Here is a 25,502-nt window from a genome sequence, read left to right on the forward strand (position 1 = left end):
ATAACTTTTTCTTTGTCCTGACTGGACGTCGTATTTCCTTATTTAATAGTCTCCCTAAGATTCATAGCATCTAGGTGGATTTCGACATCAAGTATCTATGACAAATAATTATTGCCATTAATATCAAGGGAGAAAAATTCTAATTTTGTGAGATTTGTCATGACAACACTATCATAAAATATTGTACTTATGTTAGAAATTAAATAGATATTGAATATGCAAAATAATATTAAATTTATTAATTATAATAACGAAGAGGGAAAAATCGACATACCTTTAGCGAAAAAAATGATAGGAGCTCGAATAACATGTTATGAATTTGAAGAGCACAACAAGAACACAGATATAGAGATGATATAATATAAATATAATAATATTAAATATATAAAATATAATATAACATAAAATAACTAAAACTATAAAATTAGTGAAATTGATTTTAAGATGCATAAAATGTTACTATTTATAGACAAAGTGATAAATGAGATGTGGACTTACATAGACACGAATAATTACAAGACACATATACAATATAAAGAGTTAAGTTCCATTTATTATTATAATATTCATAATAATACATTCATTCTTAACGTTTTGAATTTTAATCAATCCTCACGATTTCTCGAAAAAAAAAAAAACCCTAAAATATAATTTCACTTCACGCAGGCGTCGGTAACAGCATGCACCACACCCCACGGCAGCAGCAGCAACTTCTTCCCTCCTTTAGTCTTCAAATCGAGTCTTCAGTTCACGCCATTTTCTTATTCTTCTCCTTTACACCATTTTTTCCCTTCAGATTTCAGTCCAGTTCACCTACAACTACTAGCGTAAGTTTCTCACAAAGTTCAAGAAGTAATTTAATTTGGAGTAAAATTAATAACTCTAGAAATTTCTCCTTTCAAATCGAGTATCTCTAACCCTACAAAAAAAAAAAAAAAAAAGAAAAAAAGAAGAGATTGGCTGACAAGAATTCTAAGACTCGGTTTTTACTGTTTATATTTGAAATCTGCGCGTACGTTCATTACCTGGAAATCCCTGTTTCTAAGGTGATATAATTTATGCGGGGTACTCTGGAGCGGAACAAGTTTCATTTGCAGCTCAAATTTCAATTTACACTCTTAGCTTTTGCTTTATACTGTATTGGAGGGTAAGTATTTGCATCTAAGATGAAGAATTACATTATGAAAATTATTTTGTGTAGTAGCATTTGCATTCATTACGCACTCTAGGAAACTATTTCTGCTCTCAGCATGCGGCGTTTGCTTAATTTTGTAGGCATCCTTTATTTGATATGACAAGTTATGCATTATTGATCTTGGAAAATTATTTGAGGACAATACTGGGGAAGAACTTTGTTTTTCATTTACCAGGTGAGAGAATTGTGGATCTCTAAGGCAAGGGCATTATTTGGTAGCGGCTAGTACATTGGAAGACCAAAATACTTCTGAATCTATACGAAGGCCCAAATGGGCAGTTCGAGAGAGCAGTCTCCAGATTGGATGCGATCTTTCCAAGTAATCTTGTCTACTTGACGGTTTTGTTTCACATTATAGAACAATCTGCGGGGATTTGAGTTTTTCAAGTTCTTTACCTGTATATACCTAACATTCTGATGGCAAATGTATTTTATTGGTATGTTCATAATGGATTACAAGAGTAATGTTAGCTCTCTTAAGTAGAAAGCTTGAGAAATAACATAAGCTTAAATTATAGAAAATACCCTTGAAATGTACTTTTATTTGAAATATATCCATGAACTTTCAAAAGCTTTTTTAATATCCTTTCAAGAATACCCATATTGTTAGTTTTTTATGGAAATTGGTTAGTACTTTGTTTCACAAATATTCCTAAATTTACCCTTAAACTTACAAAAAAAGGTTAGAAAAATACATTTATTGTTAAGATATGAACGAAAGCCATTAGTATCTCGTTTAAAAACTATTGGTAAACTTTTAATTGTTGCATTAATACTCTTAACCTTTAAAGGTATTTTTTAAAGTTAATATCTTGTGGTGTAAGTGCAGGGAAGGTCGTTTTTTGTAAAACTAACCAAAGAGTTAGTTCGTTAGTAGTTGTTATGTAGATTTGTTAACAACTTGTACTTCATTTTCTCTGTACATATAATTCTTCTCCCTCATGGAAGGGTAGAGTTTCATTTGAAAATTAGTTTCACATTTGGTAATACACCATCTTGTTTCAATGTTTTTTTTAAGGAGGTACTTACAATAAAGGTATTGTTCAAATTTTTTGAAAGTTTAAAGGTATTTACAAAACTTTTGAAAGTTCAGAGATATTTTGGACACAAAGTACTAACCATTTCTATCAAAAGGTAAGCATATTTTGAACTTTTTTTTTGAAAGTTTAAGGTATTAATGAAACTTTTGAAAGTTTAGAGGTATTTTTTAAACAAAGTACGAAAGTCAAGTATTTTCTATAATTTAGCCCTAATATAATAATCCACTGCCAATTTGTTGGTAAGTGTATTTTATTGATATATTTAGAATAGATTACTAGGTTGATGTTAGCTCTCTTGTGACTATATTTGAACAGGATTTGCAATACATTGTGCAACTTTGTCCTTGAGTTCTAAAGAGTCTGATGTAGCTCTCTTAAACAGAAGGGCTTGAGAAATAAAAGAATAATCAACTGCCACTTAACAATATAAGACTAACAACTTTACCACTATATTAACCAATCAGTACATATAACAATATATGCTTCAAAACCCTTGGCCATAAATTTCAACTCCAAGTTCTTGTTTTTCAAAAGGCTCTTTTGTTATGAGTGGTATCAAAGTAATTTTTCCCAAAATCGATAAAGATGGTTGTAAAGAGAGGAAAACTCATATATTTTATGACAATCTAAAATTGAACTGCATTTGGATCGTTCCTCAAACTTGGAATCTTCAATAACACATTAATTTCCAGTTACGTATACACTCTCTCTCATCTAGAACTTCCATTCTTTTCATCCTTGCCTCCCAACAATTTCTTGTATATTTATTTTGATTTCAGTCCTTAATGCTTTCTTTAAATTGAGTTTTTCTTTCACAAATGATTCTATCTATTGGTCTCAAATTACACTGAAATAGACTGAAATTCTACCATATAGGTTTCTTCTTTGTACCAAACAAAAACAAAAAAAGGGAAAAAAAAAAAGAAGGAAAAGATACAAGTCTGAGGTCATGATTTTCCTTCTACCATTTGTATTATGTTTAAATTGTATTTAAAGGTTTGAGATTGCATGGAAATGACTGCAGAGTTATTTACTAATGTACGTTTTCATCTACAATATTGATCTTGCACTGTGATATATCGCCTTCAAAGTTTGTTTTTCTTTCATGATAATTGATGCCAACAAGAACAATTTACTTTGTTGAATAGGCACCAGCTGGTGTTGCTCTATCCTCTAATTCTGAATCTTCAAAGAATGATAGCTCATCAATGGACAATGCAGTTGATCAAAAGGGTCCATCGTCAAATAAAACCACACAGGATTTAGATGGAGATCAGATCCAAGGTATATTGAAGTTAAAGCTTGAAAGATTCTGTCTAGGAACGTAGTCATGCACACAAGAAGAAATGAGATTAAAGGCAAGAGAGAAGTCATATTTTAAACATCTCAGGAGAGAAGTCATATTTTAAATGGCTTCGGGTTCTATTTTTGTGTTACCCCAATGATTTTCAAGCATGAAAACTTTAACGACTTGTATTTCATCTTATTCCTAACTACTACTTGGACCTGGATTATCATTCTCTAATGATACTATATATGCTGTCTGGCTGAATAACACTTTTGTCATATTGTTTTAATGCAGGGGATTGTGGCAACCATAATTTGGCGAAGGAAGTGAAACCTGAGGAACATACAGACCATGAAGTGAGAGACTTTACCTCTGGATTTTTATTTTTGTGAGTGTGTGTATTATTAAGGACATTAGTAAGTTAGTAACCTTCATCTCATTTATTTAAAAAATCATACATGCAGAGATGGTTGGCAGACCTTTTTAATATTCCAGTTTAAAGTATTTGTAGTAAAAATGTAAAATCTAGTTTGCTAATGGGAAAATCTTATTTTCATTTATCAGAACTCAAAGCACTCTGTTTGGATGTTATCATCGGATTCAGAGTCATGTCCTGATAATAATTTTATAAAGGAAAATTACAGTCATCATGAAGAATTATCTGAATGTGCAACATCTCAGTTCCAAGGGAGAGGGAGAGATGAAAATGCAGGTCTCAGATTCACTGAGGGAAAATCTAAATCAAGTAAAGTATCAAATAAAAAGTCTCCAAAAAAACAGGTGAAGTCACAAGTTTGCACTTCAGTCAAAGAGAAGATAATCAACTCCGAAACCAATAAAGGTGGTCTTATGTTGGAAGGTGAGAGAGTAGTATAATAGGACATACCATTGAAAGGTAGAAGTGACTTATGGAGAGAGCATTAAATTACTTGAGCTTTAATCTTGTATGCTGCATGAAAGGTATTGCCTGCTACGTATGACTTTGTTTTAGAATATTTTCTGAAAATGTTCCGTCCATTCAGGATCTGAATACTATGTAAGAAATGGTGAAGATGTGGATATCATAGAAAAAGATGCCTTGGATGGCTGCAACGGACCTCCTGTAAGATTTAATGCTAAAAAAGAAAGACGGTTATAATTCATTACACTCTTTGTTTACTCATTTGCTTTAGCAAAATTCAATGTACAGGTTTCCTCCTCAAGGTTGCCATTGGTGTTGTCTGACAAAGTCCATAGGTTGAAGGTAGTGTTGCGATAAATGAATTCTTTTGGCAGCCGCCTTTTGTCTTGAAACGAGATGCGAGTTCAAAGAAGTTTCATGGAGCTAGTGTACCCCTTTTTAGTTTATTAAATCCTTTAATCAAAGTAATCACAGCATGCTGCATTCTAAGTCAAATTGAAGGGGAAGCGGAGAAAGAATATTGAATATGAGATTTTAAAAGCTATTGTCTTATCTTATGCAGGCACTTGTTGAGTGTGAAGGAACTTCAATAGATTTGAGCGGTGACATGGGTGCTGTAGGACGAGTAGTCGTTTCAGATTCCTCATCTAAAAATGAACTTTGCCTAGATCTGAAAGGTAAGTTTCATCCACGTGTGCTATGTTCTGGCAGTAAAAGTTCAGGTATACATCAGTATTTAGTTGTCCAATTCGTTATTATGAACATATAATAAACATATAGCAGGTGTCTGATCTGAAGTTTTAGGGCCTGACTTGTATGGATTGTGTATCATAATTAGAAAAGCAGGATTTTATCTTTCATTTTACTCGATTAATAAAATTTTTACATTTGCAAATGTTTACTTTCCCATATTCAGTGCTTAATGTTGACCCTCTTACCATTCTTTCTGATCATGTTGGCTTATTTCAAATATATTTGTATGTCTAGCAGTTGTCGGGTAATTGTGTAAGTGTATGGTTTCCTGACTCAGGTACAATTTACAGAGCGGCAATAGTTCCTTCAAGGACATTTTGCATCGTATGTTGCCATTCTCAAACTATTTGTTATTAGTAGTAGCTCAGTACTTGAAAGTAATGTTGAAATGAAAGGCCTTTTTTTCTTATTGCTATTTTATTGTTCCAAATTGAATTGTTTCAGAAATTTCCTCCTGGTTTTGTTGATGTAGATTTTATCTTGTTCAGGTTAACTTTGGTCAGTCGGAGGCAAAGGTCGCTCTTTTATTCAACTACTATATTTTTTATAATAATGATAATGTGGTACACTTGAATTTTGCACTATCAATTTCGTTTTTGGCTGGTTACTTCATTTTTCTTATGAAGCACCCCTTTGTTTTTGGTTTGCTACTTGATCAGATAGAATCTATCATGAACGACTTCATACAGTTGAAGGCACTGTCCAAAGTTGACGAGGCTGAAACTATGATTGAAGGTGACCTGCTTTCAATTTCTCTAAATTGTTCAAATTTGCTTATTTCTATTCTCATTCTGTGTTTTGCATCTGTAGGAACATTAGATGGCTTCTCATTTGATTCCGAAGACGAGGCTGAGAAAATACCTAAAGTCACTTCTTCTCCAACTGACCAAAATGAGCCTGTAGAAGGGCTCAACACAAAATCCAAAAACAAACCCGAGAAATCATCAGTATGTTTCTACATTCAATTGCATGTAGTATCTTAATGGCCCATCTTGTGTGTGTTGAACGAGTACATGGTTATGCTATGCAAATGTCATTGTAGGGGCGAAAGCGTGTTAAAATTGGAGGAAAGCTGCAAGCACCGAAGAAAACAAGGAAGAAAGTTCAAGGTTCTAAAACTAAAAGTACAAAGAGCAAGAAATGAAGTTCGAAATCTTTGCTTGCCCTTAAAAGGAAAATAGTCGTTTCGTCCGAATAGAACAAGTGGGTCGTTTTATGGGATAACTTCGCCCTCGAGCTTGAGGTTTTAATTTTTTCACAGTAGTACCTTGATTGACTTCTGCTAAGAGGCAAAGCGAATGAGAGGCTTCGACCAATGCTTGAAAGTTGAAATGCAATATTTCCTCTCCCGTCTCCTTGACAAGAAGTTTAATGGTTTAATGAATGATCAGACTCTGAAGTTCAAAATTTTATCAATCACTGGCTTCGGTTATCTATTTCTCTCGCAAGTCAAGTACTCAAATCCGTTGATCTCCTGTGTCTGTTTCATGAATCCTTTTTAGATAGAACATTTCAACTAGTAGTTGAATCAAAACTCTAAAATGAATTTAGAGAAAACTCTAATATGAATCTATCAGTAATTCATAACTATTTTGACTTGATATGGATGGAAAATGTTGTTACCCACTTAAGTCAAAACGGTTTTCTCTAGTATTACATTAATTTTTGCTCTATTAGATTATGCATTAACTATTATAAAACAAAATCTTAACAGATGGTATGAATTCATTCTCCTGTGAAACTTTAAGGTTTTAATTGATATAATTATTAGTTTTGGATTACAAAGTGTAGGGAAAAGAAAAAAAATAAATAAATAAAAGTCTCCTAAACTTTTCTTGATTTGTGAGTCTAGCAAACTAATTGGTTTTTTCAAGAGTAGTTTTAAAAGTCACGCTTAAATGATGCAAAATTTAAGATAATGGGTGAATTAGCTGTCTGTATATGTTGGTTGGTTTGCAAAAGCTTATTTTAATTTGGTGTAATCATCTATTGACATGGCGAGCTATTATAATTGATTTGGAGGGTTTGTTGAAACAATTTAAAAGAATCAATTTTGATTGAAGTAGTGCGAGGAACTACATCGTGAAAAAAAATAATTCATCAATAAAAATCAAGTCTTTTTTTCAGAAATTTTTAATTCGAAAAAGTTGAAGGAGAGGAGCCAAGAGAGGTTCTTTAGAGTAGTATTTATGAGAAGGAAATCGTGGATAAGTAAGAAGAGGAGCCAAGAGAGGTTCTTTAGAGTAGTATTTATGAGAAGGAAATCGTGGATAAGTAAGATCCATACAACGCTTTGAGTCATTAGAAGTTTAGGAAAACAACAAAGAAACATAATGACAAAAGTAGACAATTTTCATCTATTATCATAAAAATCAATAGAGAAATATATCGTGAGCTTGATTTAGTGTTATTAGCATGACCTCCATCTTAAGAGGTTCGGTTCAATCCTCTACCTTATAATTGTTGTACTAATTGAGACATTAATCTAGTTTCAGATTTTCATGTGATTTTGGATTTTCAAGATTTTAACGTGATTACAATTTTTGTTGATCTTTGTTGTCTAGAAAGTACTGTAAAATGTGACTTCGAATATGACTAAGAATCTTCGATACTTGCCCTACAAAAAAATTGTATCCCCTCAAATTTAAATCATATTTCCATCATCATAGTCGGTGCTTGAGATAAAAAGTTGAAATGATAAATAAATAATTAAAACATATCCTAAAGTTCATTTGAATCTTCCATCTTTATTCTTAAAACAAAGGTTGGCAGACAAACGGATGTTTTTATGTAAATTAATATCCCCCCCCCCCGGTAGAAAATGAGGAAACAAAGAGGAAAGCAGGATGGAGAAAACATTCAATTATCAGACCAGTAATTTTCAAAGCTAGGCTACATCTCTTATCCTTCTAACGTATCATCACAAGGTATACTTCGTTCACCAAGAATTCTCAACCTGCCTGCATAATGCAATACCAACTTTGCCACCTAAAGCTGCAAAAAACCACAAAAATTGAGTGGCGAGTGCTCCTAGTCCCAACCAACCCAGCAGGATAATATAGAAGGATAAGAATTGAAATAGTTCTGTTGCAGAGTGAACTGAACAAACCAGAAACCCCTTATACTTATCAATGAATTGTTTCTTTTACTAAAAAACTGAACAAACCAGAACAAACAAAGCATTTAATTCAAATTAGATGAACTATCAATTGTAGAGCAGATAATGCAGAAGATTGACTGCAAAATGCTGCCTCAATCTTCTTACGTAACCAGAAAACTGAACAAACTAGAAACAAACAAAGCATTCAAATTAGATCAACTATCAATTGTAGAGCAGATAATGCAGAAGATTGACTGCAAACTGCTGCCTCAATCTTCTTACGTAACCAGCTCAGAGACATCTTGAAAAGTGGCAACCAACGTGTACAAAATGGAGCTTTATATTTTCCAGCACATCACAAGTTCGACAGCTCCGAATATTCAGCCAAGTAAAAAGAAAAAAAAAGTAGCAAGAAATGACAAGGTTGGCAATTGGGAGAGGTCTGAGGAGAAAAAATCAATAGGCTTCTCTCCAAGAACAGGGGAACCACAGACCTTCTCTAGTCATGATTCAATGTTATGCCATAAAATATAATTCAATTTCATTCGAATACATAATACAAAAGCTCACAGTCAGCCTTTAAAACAGGCTTTACAAATGGGCTCACACAATAGTTAAAACTATTACAGTAGCTTGATCAATTATATCATTATTCTACAATATATAGGAGGAAGGAATCGAACCTCTAATCTCGAGTTGAAAGCACAAACTCTATGCCAATAGCTCAATTATATAATAGATTACACAACAGGAAAAATATGTCCTTCAATGTTGCACATCTTAACAAACTTAATATACAATTCACTAGGCTGCAGAGATTACTTTCAAGCATTGTCCCAGTAGGTAAATTAAATGCTTGGGAAAGCCTGCAATCCACCCATTCATTAGCTTTAGCTCCATATTTGTGTGGGTTTGCTTAAAAACAAGAAATGAAGAAGGCTGGCAAAATCGTAAGAGTAGACTACCTCAAAAATCTTTTTTCCAACTTCTGGACGACATCTTAGGTCTCCACATTTACAAAGGGCACCAATCCAAGAGGCTAACAAACCTGCCAAGAACGGTGATAAAGGTCAAACAACAGTAATTAAATTCAAATAAATTGCAGAACAAGGAGCATTAAACAATGAGCATAATTGAACCCTCACAAGTAGGCAAATGACCAAACCCCTGCTGGAAAAAAAAAAAAAAAAAAGACTTAAGGACATCCTCATATGAAAATATAAAAACAAATATTAGATATGAAAAGTGAAACAAGTCTAGGGCAGACCACATCACTGCTCGTAAACCTGAACACAGCCAAAAGCATGTCTAGCAAAACAGAATCCAAAACTAAGTGTCTTAACTCAAAGAACTAGAAAATTGGACTTAGAAGGTAGGGTTCTAAACAGAGGTATCATCTTCAGTAACCCATTCCATGATAATCAGATTTGAACTCCGGATCCAGACGATAGTTGTTAGAGGATTAAGATTATTGGGATCGAGTAAACATGATATAGTTAAATACAAAATAGGAGACTACTGCAAGTAATCTCAAAATGCCTTTAGCGGTGTAAACGCATATCAAATAATGTTAGGAAAGTATATCAAGAAAGGATACTAAGGAACCCTTTAGAGCTACAACAGTCTATGATGAGAAGATACAGGGTAAGGAAATTCTAAATAGAAATGTAAAGTTTATGACGATCCTGCTCCATCCCATCTGTCATAGTCAATCTAGTGTCAGCTACATATTGCATTAAACAAGATTAGAAATATAAGCGTTCCTACAAACAGGTGGGGCATACAAAGGTCCACCACTTGAAGTGCCCGCAGGTCAAATCCATTATATGATATCAGTCCGTAGGCAAAACAAAAAGAAAATTATTCAAAAGAACAGCACAGAGATAAGCCCCAGTTTCCCTTCTTTTTCATATGTAAATCTAGCTCATATCCATGCCATCTCCAACTTGACTACAAATTGGAACGGCAGCAGAGAAAGATCTCTCAAAAGGGGAAGGATGAAACTGGGCATCCCGCCTACGCTTAAAAGCAAAGTCATCAATGGAGGAATTGTCAGCATCAAGCTTCCTGCGAATGCCTCTGATTGCTTGTTCCTCTGTCAGTGTAAGTGGGAATATTTGCCCACTCGCACGGCAAAGTGAGCTATGGTTATCATAGAGAATTCGTTGGTCACAGTTTTTGTCACAAATGTGAGTCATTCCTGTAAGTTTGCAGCGGTACATATTACCACACACATGTTCATTCTCACATTTCCAATCACATTTGTGGGCAGGAACTTGCCCATCTCTACCCAGAATAGTTGAAAGATAAATAACATTTGCAGGCTCTGAGACCATGGATTTGCCGTTCAACTCCATTGAGATGATGCGGTCAAAAGGAAAGTCTTGCCTCAAAATTTCTGCAGATCCCAACACAAAATAGAAAACGGTCAAATATTGGACTATGAGAGAAGGGAACCCCCAGGTACGAGGTACCTACTTCTCTGATGAATTTTTTTTCGTTTTTGTCAAACTAAAGTCTTCCCCATCACGTCCTTAAATCATTTTCCTGGGTTTGGATTCTAAATTTAACTGACATTAGAACATATATACATCATCGAATTGATAATCATCTAAGAAATTATAAGGAAAGCCTCAACAAAATCAGTCCTCCAGATCTTAAAACAGTAGAATGGTATACCATGAGACACGAAAAAGAATGAGAAAAAGTAAAAGGTGCGTGCAGTAAGAAGGCATCCTTACATAGTGGCAGATTGTTATAAAGAGGACAAGCAAAATAATTGGCATTATCCTAACTCCCCAGACGACAACAACAATCCTTAATTAAACATATTGCAAAAACCATGGTGATTTCAGACCAGATCTAAGAAACCCATGTGCGGATTAGGGAAAATAACAAATACTTAGTACTGCAAAGACGCTTAAAAAGTTTCTTACTAACAGAAGAAAAAAAATTATGAATGGTTAGATAAAGATCTCAAAAGGGAAATTATTAAAAAAACAAAAAACCAGAAAAGGAACAGAAACAACTCACTTGATCTGAGGAGGCCACAGGGCAACACCAAAGTATTGGAACAAAAAGAAGAAGAATAAGAAAAGGACAAACGCGGGGGAAGGAAGCTGTCTCCCTCTGAATCAACTCCAGCACTCGCTCGTCTCCGATTCCCTCCGATTTTGGAAGCACAACAATGGAAAAAAGAGAACAGAAAATGTAATAGAACGAAAGAAACGAGGAAGGAGGTAGAGCTTATTTATAGAGAGGAAAGAGGAGACTTCGTAGTCCGTGATGATGGGGTTGACGTTGTTAGTCGTTGGAGTGGGAAGGGACGGGATTCACATTTTTTTTTAATAAACAATTTGTTTCAGAAGAGAGCATTAAAAGATATAAATATTTCAGCATTATCCACAAAATCATCTATATGCAATAGTCCATAAAAGAATGAAATCCTGGTTTCAAAAATAAAAAAGATAATGAAATTCGATTTCCCTAAAGCACCTGTATTTTTTTTAATGGAAAAAGTTAAAATATTAAATGTCATTTTTGTGTTTAGTTATTTCAATTTAGTCTAGTGTTTCAGCATGTATATTACTAGTATATCTAATATTACAACTAATTGTAGTTCAATTTATCATATTCATGAACGTTGATGAATTATTCATACATCAATGTTATATTTGAAATTGAATTTTCAATTGGTGTTGTTATAATATTGATATACTTTAAAAGTAATGATACAATATTGTTGAATTTGAAATGAATTTTGAATTGACATGACATATCATTTATACACAAATGTTTAAAATTTTGACGGTCCACTTTCTTGTGGCGTTTTATTTGTAAGTTCAGTATTATTATATCCATGCAACCATTACGTATGTTTTATAGAAAAAAAAATATTTGAAGGAGATAAGGAAGAAGAAGAGATTGCTCGATGAATTCACCTTGTATTATTACCAAATATTTAAGGAATATTTATACAGGAAAACCCCTAATTTGGGATGGCAGGAAATAATAAAAATAATCAATAAACATGTACAGAACAAAGAGTGGACTAATCCTAACCATTAAGATTCTTTCTTAACAGAATTTGTTGAGCCAATTATTTGGATATCTATTGGTGTGGACTTGCTGACTGTGTTGGTTGTGTTGGGTTTATCTGATGTGGGGGTCTTGCCATTGCTGACTGGGCAGTCTTAACTACTCTCCTTAATACCCCCCCCCCCCCCCCCCCCCTAAATGAGAGGGGAGAGCAACGACTCGGAGTTTGTTCCATAGATTGAAAAATTGGGAATGTGTAGGAGTTTTGGTGAGACAATCAACAATTTGATTTCGATATGTTTCGTACGAGCGTGGAAGACAGGGTTGATAGCAAGAGCATCAACACTTAAGTTGTCACACCATAGGATTGACTTAGTTTTCTTTACAATGCCAATTTCGTTCAAGAGTTACTGAAGCCAGATTATTTCAGCTGAAGCATAAGCCAATGCTCGATATTTAGACTCGGTGCTGGATCGAACGACACGAATTGCTTTTTGGATGACCAAGATACAAGACTACTTCCAAGAAATACACAATAGGCAGCTATCGGCTTCCTATCATCTATGTTGGCAGCCTAATCAACATCTGAAAATGGTGAAATTGAGAGATCAATGTTGGGCTGGATATACAGACCAAAATGTTTTGTGCCATTGAGATATCGAAGAACTCCTTTTACAGCTTGCCAGTGGACATTAATTAGGCACTTGAGGAATTGACTTAACTGATTTACAATATACGTAATATCTGGTTGTGTGATGGTCAAGTACTAGAGTGCCCCAACTGTACTTCGATATATAAAAGGATTAGTGAGTGAAGTGCCATTGGTCAAAGATAACAGTCGGTTCATAACACTAGGTGAGGGAGCAGCCTTGAGGTCACACAAATCAAGCTTAGTAAGAAGATCATCAACATATTTTTCTTGGTTTAGAACCACTCCATTCTCCAGGTAGTGAATTTGTACACCTAAGAAATATCTGAGAGTCCCGAGGTCCTTGAGTGCAAAACGATTGTCCAACACGTTGATTAGTTTTTGTATGCCTGAGGCATCATTTCCCGTTTCTATGACATCATCTACATATACTAGTAGAAGCACAAGTGTTGAGCCATTTTGAAAAATGAAAAGGGAAATATCAGATTTAGCATTCCGAAACCCCAGGATAGTATAGCGTTTCTTAGTGTATTGTTCCAAGCTCGAGGTGCTTGCTTGAGCCCATATATTGCCTTATTAAATTTGTAGACATAATCAGGCAGGTGAGGATCAACATATCCCTGTGGCTGGCTCATATAAACATCTTCCTACAGAGTGCCATTCAAGAAGGCATTGTTAAAATCAAGTTGTCGGAATGTCCACCCTTGGGAAATAGCAAGAGTAATTACAACTTGAACTGTGGAGGCCTTAACTACAGGATTGAAAGTTCCGAAGAAGTCAACTCCTAGATTTTGGTGAAAACCTTTAGCCACTAACCTTGCTTTGTAGCGTTGTATCGAGCCACTGGGGTTCCTTTTGATTTTGAAAATCCATTTGGTGCCAACTACATTAAGAGATGAAAAGGCAGGAACATGTGTTGTTTTTTACTAGTGCAACATACTCGACATCCATCGCTTCTTTCCACTGTGGTGTTTTAACACATCAACAATTCGTGTGGGTTCTGTTACTGACCATCTTTGGAGGACTTAGATAGAATAGCTTTTGGTTTAAAAATGCCAGCCTTGCCACGAGTTATCATTGTTGGATATACACTAGCACGCAGCAGAAGAAATCAGGATCCATAAGCATTCTAATTCATTAGTTTTGGTTGAAAAGAAACATGGTAAAAACAGAGTATAATGGGTTTCATGAACATACCTTGGTCGAACCAACGAAATCTCCATTTCTAGCTACAAAATCCTCTGAATCTTTGTGTAGACCACCACAAGATCTTCCCTACTATTCTCTTGGTGCTCTAAATTGAGTTATGGGACTCAAAATAAGCTGAAATCAAAGGAAATATGGAGAAAGCTCATTGAACAGAACCCATTGAAGAACACATTCTTCATCCGAATTTTTCAGCAAAAATTCAGTCGATTCTCATACCTTTCTTCACTCCAATCTCTTCAATATATTGCAGACTATCATGCAAAGAGATGTGCTGCATAGGATGCAGCTCATGCTTGGAGTAAAGCAAAGGAGGAGGTACGTTCCAAGTAAGCTAGTTGAAGATGAAAAACCCATTTTTTTAAGTTTTGTGTAATTTTCTAATTTCCAAAAATCCATTTTGAATTTAAAATCATATTTTGTTTATAAAATAATAATTTATTAATTTTACAAATTAATTTCATAAATTAATTTTCCAATAAAATTAATAAATAATTATTTAAATAATTTAAATAATTCTAATTAATTTAATATCCAATATTAAATTAATTTTTACACAAATTCATCTTCATATATTTAAATCATATTTAAATATATTCTCCAATTTCGTTTGATTCTAATTTGAACGTTTCAAATTAACTTATCACGTTATTCTAAAGCTATTCCATTTTCGAGCTAGTAGGGGGACCTCATGGACCAACAGATCATGGGCTCCAACGATCCGAGATTAATCGGCTAAACTCATTAGACCGATCTAACCCCCATTCGTTAACTAATGGGTCACTCCACTAAAGCCCATAGTTGAACTCCCCTCACTGTAGATATATTATGTTCACTCGATGTAACCATGATTAGTAAGTTAACCTTTCACAGGTTGTTCGCAATAATAGCTGGGTCAAATCTCTGTTTTACCCCCGAAATTACCTTTTGTTCCTTAAGTCCCCACTGACCCCTAATGAACAATTGTTTTGTAATCCAATCACAAAACCGAGTCCCTCTCATGCCAAATGAGAAGGCGAGATCCCTTGTTCAAGTCCCAGAATCAACACTTAAGGGAACAACCTCTATATTATCCCTAAAGTGAGTAGGAGTGAATTCCCTCTTGCACCCTATGTCCCCAGCTATCTATCCAGTTTTACCTTTGAAATGGTAGTCATATTGGGCCGACGCTGTTGAGTCAACCTTCACCTATGCAAATCTAAGGGCAATCCGAATAAACAGGAGTTCATAGTTAGCTCAGGAAGTTACCTAGGTCATCGCTTTGAAATAGTCAGTCTTAAATAATAAACAGCGTTATAAAGTAAGAGTGACTCATTTCGTGGTCCGATCTTGTACAAACTCTTTTGCACAAGGACACCCCCACTTCTCATGTCCAACATGAACGAATTAGGATCACTTCATTTGTAGCACTTTACAACTCCTTGTAACAACTACAGAGCAGGCCGTTGATAACGGGCAGAAATGCACATTATCATAGTACTAAGTTCTTAAACAATGCTGGCTTGCGTTGATAAAACATGTTCAATTGCATAAAAAAAGCATCAGATTCATAATATTGTGGTTGCATGCGTTCGTCGCATTAGAACAATTGATTTTTGTATTTTTGTGCAGAATATGCGATGACGCAAGGCGGAAATTGCAATCATAGGAAATCATTGGTCAAGCGCAGCATTACCGCAAGGCTTTGTGGTGATCGTGTTCACAAATATTCACCCGAGAAGGATTGCTGCAACTTGGTCAGAGCAACATGGTGGGCGCATTTGGGTGAAAGGCTAATCAATCGCGATGGGACAGAAAGCTGATGACAGTCGAATCTGAATTAATTTGACAGCCGCTAACGATACAAGTACATTCAGCTTTTCGGTGACAAATATTTGGTGCATCAGTTAGGGGAATTAAAGTCGTCCCATCTGTGCAATCATGAGAGAGAAGCCACCTTCATCCTGGATGTTCTATAAATACCAAAGGCATCCTTCAGTAAAGGGGTTTAGCAGTTCGAAGTTTCATACGTTCGGTTCGCACATCCTTGTTCATAGTTTTCTTTCGTTTTAAGGTGGACGCGAGAGAGAAGGTTGTGCTGACAGATCGTTCTGGTAAGCTTGGGAGAGCGCTGGAAGCTTCAAGGACAGAGAGAGGGCCGACGAGCAGGAACATCTTTGGAACTGAATAGAGATTTACAGTGTAAAAGCCTCAGTCAGCAAGGAATTGCTACTAGGCTCTTTACCTTTAACTTCCATTGTTATTTTGTACTCCACTCATTTATCAAAATGGAATCTACTTCTCTATATTTGTTCACTCTCTGTTATTTACGCATGAGTAGCTAAGTCAGTTGAATGGGTTGAGAAGCATTTAGCTAGCACAACTAGGGAATCTTCATTCTATGCAATTATCTTGTATTATGTATGCTTCATTCGTCCATTAGAGATACTCGGGAGGGTAGTCTAAGGACAGGATCTAGGCCTGGGAAGGTCAGGTTAGAATCTAGGCTCGAGAGAATTAGATTAGAATGCATAATTAAGAGATAGGAGCTTAGGAATAAGCACTATTTGCTATTAACGCATCGCATGTATCCTAGAGATAGAATATGATTGTATGCGGTCACCTTGCCTTTATGCATTTTGCATCATCGCATAGGAAAAGAGTAGAGACTTAGGAATAAGCTCTATGGACACTTTTGCATTCAACACATGCGTCCTAGACTTAGGAGCATCGCATTTGCTTTGGAAAATGACTTGCTGTGCATGGGTGTAGCATGATCGCATAGTCTGACGCATTCCCAAGTAACGCTAGCTAAAGACCTTCTCAACCCGTTCATCCGCATACTCAGTGCATCTATCACACAACTGACTTTTCTCAAATCCATCGCATTTGTTTATTTTTCATTCACACAATCAACAACAAACCCATAATTAATCGAGTTACCGGTTACTGCAAAGTTTTCATAAAAATTACCATCGCAATCTGTTTTTCCAAGTCCCTGAGTTCGACCCTTGACTTACCAGGAAACTTAGTGGAATTTACATTTAGATTCCGCTGAGGAAACTTGAGTGCACAACGCAATTTCACCATCGCATATCATCCATAATTTACTTCATAAAATTAAGCATCAAGTTTTTGGCACCCTTGCCGAGGACTTGGGCAAAATAGTGTGCTAATGGTAATTTTTTGATTTCTTTGCAGACTCTCAATCTCTGGTGAATTACGACCTAGAGATTGAGAGAACAATAAGACGGAGACTGAGAGACCGCCAACAACAACCACAGTCAGATAAAGAAGAGATGGCGGAGCAGCCTGGAAATGGAGCACCAAATGATAACAATGACATGGCGAATCTAATCCTACTGGCAAACGATCACAATAGACCCATTATGGACTATGCATCGCCAAACCTCTATGATTTCTCCCCAGGAATCATGAGGCCTGCCCTTGACAGAAGCCGATTCGAAATGAAACCGGTGATGCTGCAGATGATCCAGACTGTAGGACAATTCGGAGGAAGGCGTGGCGAGGACTCGCACACCCACCTCCGAAGCTTTATTGAAATCTGCAATACTTTTGTGTTCCCAAACATATCTGTCAAAGAAGTTCGACTAACTTTGTTCCCATTTTCTCTCTGTGATCAGGCTAGGAAATGGGCATATTCTCTTGAACCGGAGAGATCACTTCATGGGAATAGGTCATGGAAAAGTTTATGAGGAAATACTTTCCATCTACTGAGAATGCCAGACGAAGGAGACTCATTACAAATTTTGAACAAGACATGGACGAATCGCTCAGCGATGCCTGGGCGAGGTTTAAAAGGTTGGTCAGGAATTGTCCACACAATGGTTTGCCAAACTGCCTTCAAATGGAAATTTTTTATCATGGTTTGAATCCCATTTCGCAAACCGTTGCCAATGCGGTAGCCGCTCGTGGTCTGTTTGATAAAACGTATGACGAGGCGAAGAATATCGTGGATCGCATCTCTAACAACCACGAAGATTGGAGAGAGAGTGACTAGAGATTGAGAATCAAAGACAATAACGCAAGTAATGGTGCTATTGCTTCACTACAAAATCAGATGATTGCAATGATGAACTTAATCCAGGGAATTGCGATCAGCAGCCCAACACCGCAAAATGGGCAAATCAACTTAATCAGTCAAAACACCACAAGGTGTGCGACTTGTGGTGATAGGCACGCGATGGAAGATTGCTTGAAAAATCTACAATCCGTTTACTTTGTGAAAAATAATCCCTTTTCGAATACCTACAACCTCGGGTGAAGAAACCACCCCAATTTTGCTTGGAAGAATCAACAACAGAATTTCCAACCCGTGGCGCAGAAAGAAGGGCCACCAGGATTCTTCCCACACAACAACGGTCAGACAAACAATCAAGCAAGTAGCTCACAACCACCACAATCCTCTTTCTTGGAAAGCCTATTGAAACAATACATAGAGAAAAACGAAATTGCGATTCAAAGTCAAGCTACGTCCATTTGCAATCTAAAATTACAGATGGGCCAGATTGCGAGTGAGCTGAAGAGTAGACCGCAAGGGGCTCTGCCGAGTTCAACAGTACTCCCACGCAACCCGAGGGGATCAGATAAAGAGCAATGTCAGGTTGTGACATTGCGAAGTGGGAATACTGTGGAGGAAGAAAAGAAGGAGCTTAGTCGGACAGCTCCCATTGCGGAAGAATCTGAAGTTGCAGTGACACAAGAAGAAGAAAGAGAAAAAGAAGCAGTAGAACTAGAGGTTACGTCGACCTCAAAGTCAACTGAGACAGGAACCGTGAAAGTGCAGTTACCCCCTTTCCCACAGAGACTAAGAAAGAAAAAGAACGAAGAGGTACAATACCAACGCTTTCTGTCTATGTTAAAATAATTACATATTAATATTTCATTCAGTGAAGCGATTGAGAAAATACCTGCCTACGCAAAGTTTCTGAAGGATATGGTAACCAAGAAGAGGGGAGCTGGTAAGTTTGCCATGGTGACGCTAACTCAGAGTTCAAAATCAATCATTCCACCAAAGATGAGCGATCTTGGGAGCTTTACTATTCCTTGCTCCATAGGAGGACTGTACATCGGGCAAGCCTTGTGTGACCTGGGAGCTAGCATAAATTTGATGCCTCTGTCAATATTTAGGCAGCTGAATGTGGGGCAACTTGTACCCACAACGGTGACTCTCCAACTGGCCAATAGATCTCTGGTGCATCCAGAGGGAAAGATGAAGGATGTGCTGATAACAAATGACAAATTTATCCTACCAGCCGACTTCATCATTTTGGACTACGAGGCCGACAAAGATGTGCCCATCATTCTGGGGCGACCATTTTTATCAACAGGCCGTGCTCAGATTGATGTACATAAAGGGGAAATCATCTTGAGTATCAACGGAATGAAGCTCAAGTTTAACATAATTCGTGCCATGAAGTTTTCAGATGAAGAAGACCTGCATGACTCAGATGATGACCAGAATGTGATTGAAGAAGAAAAGTTTGATGAAGAGAATGAAGAAGAGGATGCCAGCGCATCCGTTGCTGCCTATAATGCGATCACAACAAAAACAAGTAAGGAAGAGGAGATGATCGCAAATCAAGAAGAAAGAAAAACAACGCAACCATCCCTAGTAGAATCACCAACACTGGAATTAAAGACCCTACCGACCCAATTCAAGTACGCATTTTTGGGGCAAAATGAGAAGCTGCCAGTTATCATTTCCTCTGAGCTCAACAAAGGTCAAGAGAATGCGTTGATGAGCATTCTAAGGAAACATTTGCGAGCAATTGGCTAGACGCTCGCCGACATAAGAGGAATTAGCCCAGCGTACTGTATGCATCGCATTCGTCTTGAAGAGGACCACAAAGCAACGATCGAACATCATCACAGGCTCAACCTTGCGATGAAAGAGGTCCTTAAAAAGGAGATCATTAAATGGTTAGATGCGGGCATCATCTATCCTATAGCAGATAGAACGTGGGTCAGCCCCGTGCAGTGTGTGCCGAAAAAGGGTAGCATGACGGTAGTCCCAAATGAAAACAATGAATTAATACCGCAAAGAACCGTCACTGGGTGGTGCATTTTCATGGACTACTGCAAGCTGAATGCGGCCACAAAGAAAGATCATTTCCCTCTACCGTTCATTGATCAAATGCTAGACCGTCTAGCTGGAAATGACTTTTATTGCTTTTTAGATGGTTATGCCAGGTACAACCAGATTATGATAGCTCCAGAAGACCAAGACAAGACCACATTCACCTGCTCATATGGGACATTTGCTTTTTGTTGCATGTTGTTTGGCCTCTGCAATGCACCAAGCACGTTCCAAAGGTACATGATGGCCATCTTTTCAGACTATCTTGAGGACTCTATTGAAATCTTTATGGACGACTTCTTTGTTTATGGGAACACCTATGAAGTCTGTTTAGCCAACTTGGAGAAGATACTGAAGAGATGCGAAGAGACGAATCTGGTTTTAACTGGGAAAAATACCATTTCATGGTGAAGGAGGGCATAGTGTTGGGGCACAAGGTTTCCCGGGATGGGTTGGAGGTGGACAAAGCAAAAATCAAAGCAATTGAAAAACTTCCACCTCCAACAAGCGTGAAGGTTGTACGAAGTCTCTTGGGGCACGCTGGATTCTACAGACGCTTTGTCAAAGACTTTTCCAAAATAGCATGACCACTGAGTGCATTATTAGAGGCTGACAGAAAATTTGAATTTGACAACAACTGCCTCAACGCATTCAGAGTTTTGAAGAATGCGCTGATTACCACACCCATGTTAATTGCACCTGACTAGACACTTTCTTTTGAAATTATGTGCGATGAAAGCGGGTATGCGATAGGAGCAGCTCTGGCACAAAAGAGAAAAACAATCTTATATCCCATCGCATATGTGAGTAAAACATTAACTCCTGCTCAGACAAATTATACCACCACAGAGAAAGAGCTTCTGGCGGTAATTTTTGCGTTGGAAAAATTTCGAGCATATCTGCTGGGAACAAGGGTACTCATCCATACTGATCACTCGACAATAAAATACTTAATGACAAAGAAAGACACAAAGTCAAGGTTGATCAGATGGATTCTTCTCCTTCAAGAATTTAATATAGAAACAATTGATCGAAAGGGGACGGAAAACCAAGTTATGGATCACTTGTCCAGATTGCAAAATCCTGAGGTTGACCGCAATGAGTCTAAGGTGAGTGTAGTGTTCCCGGATAAGCAACTGTTCCATATTGAAGAATTGCTTTGGTATGCAGACATAGTCAATTATCTGGTTTGCGAGCAATTTATTGAAGATTACACCTATCACCAACAGAGGAAGCTCAAACATGAATGCATACATTATTATTGGGATGAGCCGAATCTGTATAAAAAAGGGGCAGACCAGATTTTGCGATTATGCATACCAAATGCTGCTCAACAACGCATATTATCGCAATGTCACAACTCACCATATGGTGGGCACTTTGGAGGACAGCGCACCGCCACTAAAGTTTTACAGAGTAGATTCTTTTGGCCTACATTGTTTAAAGATGCAGTTGACTATGTAATGAAGTGTGATCGGTGCCAGCGCACCGGTAACATTTCATGGAAACATGCAATGCCAATGAACACCATCTTGGAGCTTGAATTGTTCGACGTATGGGGGATTGATTTCATGGGACCATTCCCTCCCTTGAATGGTAAACATTATATTTTATTAGCCGTCGATTATGTATTCAAGTGGGTAGAGGTAGCGGCATGCGCCGCAAGCGATGCGGCGATAGTCTCTCAATTCCTAAAGAAGAACATTTTCACTCGCTTTGGCACTCCTCGTGCCATCATAAGTGATGAGGGGTCACACTTTGTCAATCATACTATTAAAGAGCTGCTGTGCAAATATAACATTCTCCACAAAGTGGCCACCGCATACCATCCGCAAACGAATGGTCAGGCTGAGGTGTCCAATCAGGAGATTAAGCTGATACTCGAGAAGGTAGTAAGGCCTTCACGAAAAGATTGGTCAATGAATCTCGACGATGCGTTGTGGGCATACCAGACTGCATTTAAAACACCAATACGTATGTCCCCATATGCGTTGGTATTAAGACGTGTCATTTGCCTCTGGAGCTGGAATATAAGGCATTGTGGGCGGTAAAGAAGCTGAACTTTGATTTGAAGAAAGCAGGAGAAGCGCGAAACATGCAACTGGTCGAGCTAGAAGAATGAAGGATTAATGCATATGAGAACGCGAAGATTTACAAGGAGTGCACCAAGCGCTGGCATGACAAACACATATGCGGTAAGAACCTCCAAGTCAGGCAAAAGGTCTTACTCTTCATCATTAAAGAAATATTCCAACATGGTGCAGTGGAGCTGATCACTGAAGATGGAAGCTGTACATTTAAGGTTAATGGACAGCGAGTTAAGGCATATTGCAGAGGTGATTTCCAGCCAGAAAAGACCTCAGTGAAGCTGAAAAACCTGGAATACCCTTTGTTTGGTTCTTGAACTCTCATTCCTTCGTCACTTTAATCATCATTTATCTATTTACATGAAGCAGTAAATTATCTCACTCCGTCACCACAATCCAAAGAAGATAGATCGCCACGAAGATAGATGTGTCAATACATAATGCGGACGACAACACAAATTTGGGGGTGTATTCTTCCTTATCTTTATTTCAAATTTTTCGATAATGCATTGCATGTTAGTTTTAAAATTTTTATCATTGCATCCTCTTTGATTACTGCAATCATTTGACATGGATAAATTTAGTAAGTTACCGCATGCTGTCTCTTTGTCAATTATGATTTCAATGATGAAAAACATACTTCTATTTCTTTCATCTATACTAGAGTCATCTTAACTTTAAGATAGCCACCTTATGAAATATTTCTAGAAGTTAGGGGTTTGCTAGCTTTCTTTCAAACTTTCCTTACGAAACTTTCTAAGAACATCGCATCACTTATTTCAATCTTTTGGCAATGAGGACATTGCCGCATTTTAAATTTGGGGGTGAGGTATTTATTTTCGACCTTTCTATTCTAAAAAACAAAAATAAATAAAAAATAAAAAGGGGAAGTTTTGAGTATAACAACTCCACTGTCAACGCAATGGGGAAACCCATGTTGATAAGAGTTAAGTTGTGAAAGGCACTTACCCGTAGTTGGATGTCCGCATGACACACGTGGGGGCAAGCCAAAACGAAAGTAAGTTACCAGGATCAACGCATAAATAAATGACTGCAACTTCGCTGCCAAAAAGATATGAGTTTAGTTTGAGAAAGAGTGCATTGCTCGTAGTTGGACGTCCGCACAACATACGTGGGGGCAAGCCAAAACAAAGGCAAGGCACTTGGATCAGCGCAAGGTCAGAAAAAAATAACAATGGCAAGAAATATGCAAGGATAAAATCATTTGACACCCTGGTGAATTTTTTTTTCTTTTTGAAATAAATCATGCGATGTTCCGGAAATTAGTAAAGTCTTTTTGAAGGTTAAGCTTGTAGTCCCTAGGTTTTAGAAATATTTTAAGAAGAGACTTGAACAAGACTTAAGGAAACTTTGGTATATAGGATTTGAACGAAATATCCTTGAGAAATCTAGGAAAAGAACATTGCGGTTGACTTGCTAAAGGAAATCTTTAGCTTATGCTTGAGGACAAGCATTGTTTAAATTTGGGGTCTGATAACGGGCAGAAATGCACGTTATCATAGTACTAAGTTCTTAAACAATGTTGGCTTGCGTTGATAAAACATGTTAAATTACATCCAAAAAGCATCAGATTCATAATATTTGCGGTCGCATGCGTTAGTCGCATTAGAACAGTTGATTTTTGTATTTTTGTGCAGAATATGCGATGACGCAAGGTGGAAATTGCAATCATAGGAAATCATTGGTCAAGCGCAGCATTACCGCAAGGCTTTGCGGTGATCGTGTTCGCAAATATTCGCACGAGAAGGATTGTTGCAACTTGGTCAGCGCAACATGGTGGGCGCATCTGGGTGAAAGGCTAATCAATCCTGATGGGACAGAAAGCTGATGACAGTTGAATCCAAATTAAGTTGACAGCCGCTAACGATACAAGTACATTCATCTTTTCGATGACAAATATTCGGCGCATCAGTCAGGGGAATTAAAGTCGTCCCATCTGTACAATCATGAGAGAGAAGCCGCCCTTCATCCTGGATGTTCTATAAATACCAAAGGCATCCTTTAGAAAAGGGGTTCAACAGTTCGAAGTTTCATACATTCGGTTCACACGTCCTTGTTCATAGTTTTCTTTCGTTTTAAGGCGGACGCGAGAAAGGAGGTTGTGTCGACAGATCGTTCCGGTAAGCTTGGGAGAGCGCTGGAAGCTTCAAGGATAGAGAGAGGGCCAACACCTGCAAAAGCAAGAACATCTTTGGAATCGAGTAGAGATTTACAGTGTAAAAGCCTCAGTCAGCAAGGAATTGCTACCATGCTTTCTACCTTTAACTTCCATTGTTATTTTGTACACCACTCATTTATCGAAATGGAATCTACTTCTCTATATCTATTCATTATCTGTTATTTACGCATGAATAGCTAAATCAGTTGAATGGGTTGAGAAGCATTTAGCTAACACAACTAGGGAATCTTCATTCTATGCGATTATCTTGTATTATGTATACTTCATTCGTCCATTAGAGATACTCGGGAGGGTAGTCTAAGGATAGGATCTAGGCTTGGGAAGGTCAGGTTAGAATCTAGGCTCGAGAGAATTAGATTAGAACGCATAATTAAGAGATAGGAGCTTAGGAATAAGCACTATTTGCTATTAACGCATCACATGTATCCGAGAGATAGAATATGATTGTATGCGGTCACCTTGCCTTTATGCATTTTGCATCATCGCATAGGAAAAGAGTAGAGACTTAGGAATAAGCTCTATGGACACTTTTGCATTCAACACATGCGTCCTAGACTTAGGAGCATCGCATTTGCTTTGGAAAATGACTTGCTGTGCATGGGTGTAGCATGATCGCATAGTCTGGCGCATTCCCAAGTAACGCTAGCTAAAGATCTTCTCAACCCGTTCATCCGCATACTCAATGCATCTACCACACAACTTACTTTTCTCAAATCCGCCGCATTTGTTTATTTTTCATTCACGCAATAAAAAACAAACCCACAATTAATCGAGTTATCGGTTACCGCAAAGTTTTCATAAAAATTACCATCGCAATCTGTTTTCCCAAGTCCCTGAGTTCGACCCTGGACTTACCAGAAAACTCAGTGGAATTTACACTTGGATTTTGCTGAGGAAACTTGAGTGCACAATGCAATTTCACCATCGCATATCATCCATAATTCACTTCATAAAATTAAGCATCAG

At 37.3% G+C, this 25,502-nt stretch overlaps 2 protein-coding genes across 17 annotated transcripts; one reads left to right on the forward strand and one right to left on the reverse strand.

Annotated features, from left to right (window-relative positions):
• Positions 1–561: 561 nt before the first annotated feature.
• Positions 562–6,778, forward strand: BIN4 (double-stranded DNA binding protein). 15 transcript variants are annotated; one of them, XM_090307055.1, is made up of 14 exons: positions 612–827; positions 1,047–1,147; positions 1,371–1,514; positions 3,384–3,519; positions 3,818–3,879; positions 4,088–4,382; positions 4,546–4,625; positions 4,713–4,766; positions 4,987–5,101; positions 5,455–5,501; positions 5,666–5,692; positions 5,837–5,912; positions 5,988–6,124; positions 6,220–6,778. In XM_090307055.1, exons 3-14 carry the CDS (start codon positions 1,467–1,469, stop codon positions 6,319–6,321), a joined length of 1,179 nt encoding a protein of 392 aa, XP_090163181.1. In that variant the 5' UTR covers positions 612–827; positions 1,047–1,147; positions 1,371–1,466; the 3' UTR covers positions 6,322–6,778. The 15 variants fall into 15 exon arrangements, 14 of the variants coding, with proteins under 14 accessions (XP_038894663.1, XP_090163179.1, XP_038894639.1 ...); XM_039038729.2 differs by having other exon boundaries at positions 615–827; positions 5,666–5,740; XM_090307059.1 differs by having other exon boundaries at positions 678–827; positions 1,276–1,514.
• Positions 6,779–8,796: 2,018 nt separating this feature from the next.
• On the reverse strand, positions 8,797–11,494 carry LOC120082923 (cyclic AMP-responsive element-binding protein). Of its 2 annotated transcripts, XM_039038355.2 has the most exons (4): positions 11,311–11,494; positions 9,423–10,675; positions 9,243–9,325; positions 8,797–9,143 (listed from the first exon to the last, which is right to left on the reverse strand). In XM_039038355.2, exon 2 carries the CDS (start codon positions 10,632–10,634, stop codon positions 10,197–10,199), a length of 438 nt encoding a protein of 145 aa, XP_038894283.1. In that variant the 5' UTR covers positions 10,635–10,675; positions 11,311–11,494; the 3' UTR covers positions 8,797–9,143; positions 9,243–9,325; positions 9,423–10,196. The 2 variants fall into 2 exon arrangements, with proteins under 2 accessions (XP_038894283.1, XP_038894275.1); XM_039038347.2 differs by having other exon boundaries at positions 9,243–10,675.
• Between the last annotated feature and the right edge of the window lie 14,008 nt (positions 11,495–25,502).

The sequence above is a fragment of the Benincasa hispida genome, chromosome 1 (genome assembly GCF_027475165.1).
Source record: "Benincasa hispida cultivar pf3 chromosome 1, pf3_genome.v1.1, whole genome shotgun sequence".
NCBI classification, from domain to species: Eukaryota; Viridiplantae; Streptophyta; class Magnoliopsida; order Cucurbitales; family Cucurbitaceae; genus Benincasa; species Benincasa hispida.

Excerpts from the sequence above, each read along its gene's own strand:
- BIN4 (XM_039038711.2), top strand. The coding sequence starts at position 1,467 with ATGGGCAGTTCGAGAGAGCAGTCTCCAGATTGGATGCGATCTTTCCAA. Across the intron at positions 3,520-3,817 it reads AGATGGAGATCAGATCCAAG|GGGATTGTGGCAACCATAAT; the intron begins GTATATTGAAGT and ends GTTTTAATGCAG. Across the intron at positions 5,741-5,836 it reads TTTATAATAATGATAATGTG|ATAGAATCTATCATGAACGA; the intron begins GTACACTTGAAT and ends CTACTTGATCAG.
- LOC120082923 (XM_039038355.2), bottom strand. The coding sequence starts at position 10,634 with ATGGAGTTGAACGGCAAATCCATGGTCTCAGAGCCTGCAAATGTTATT.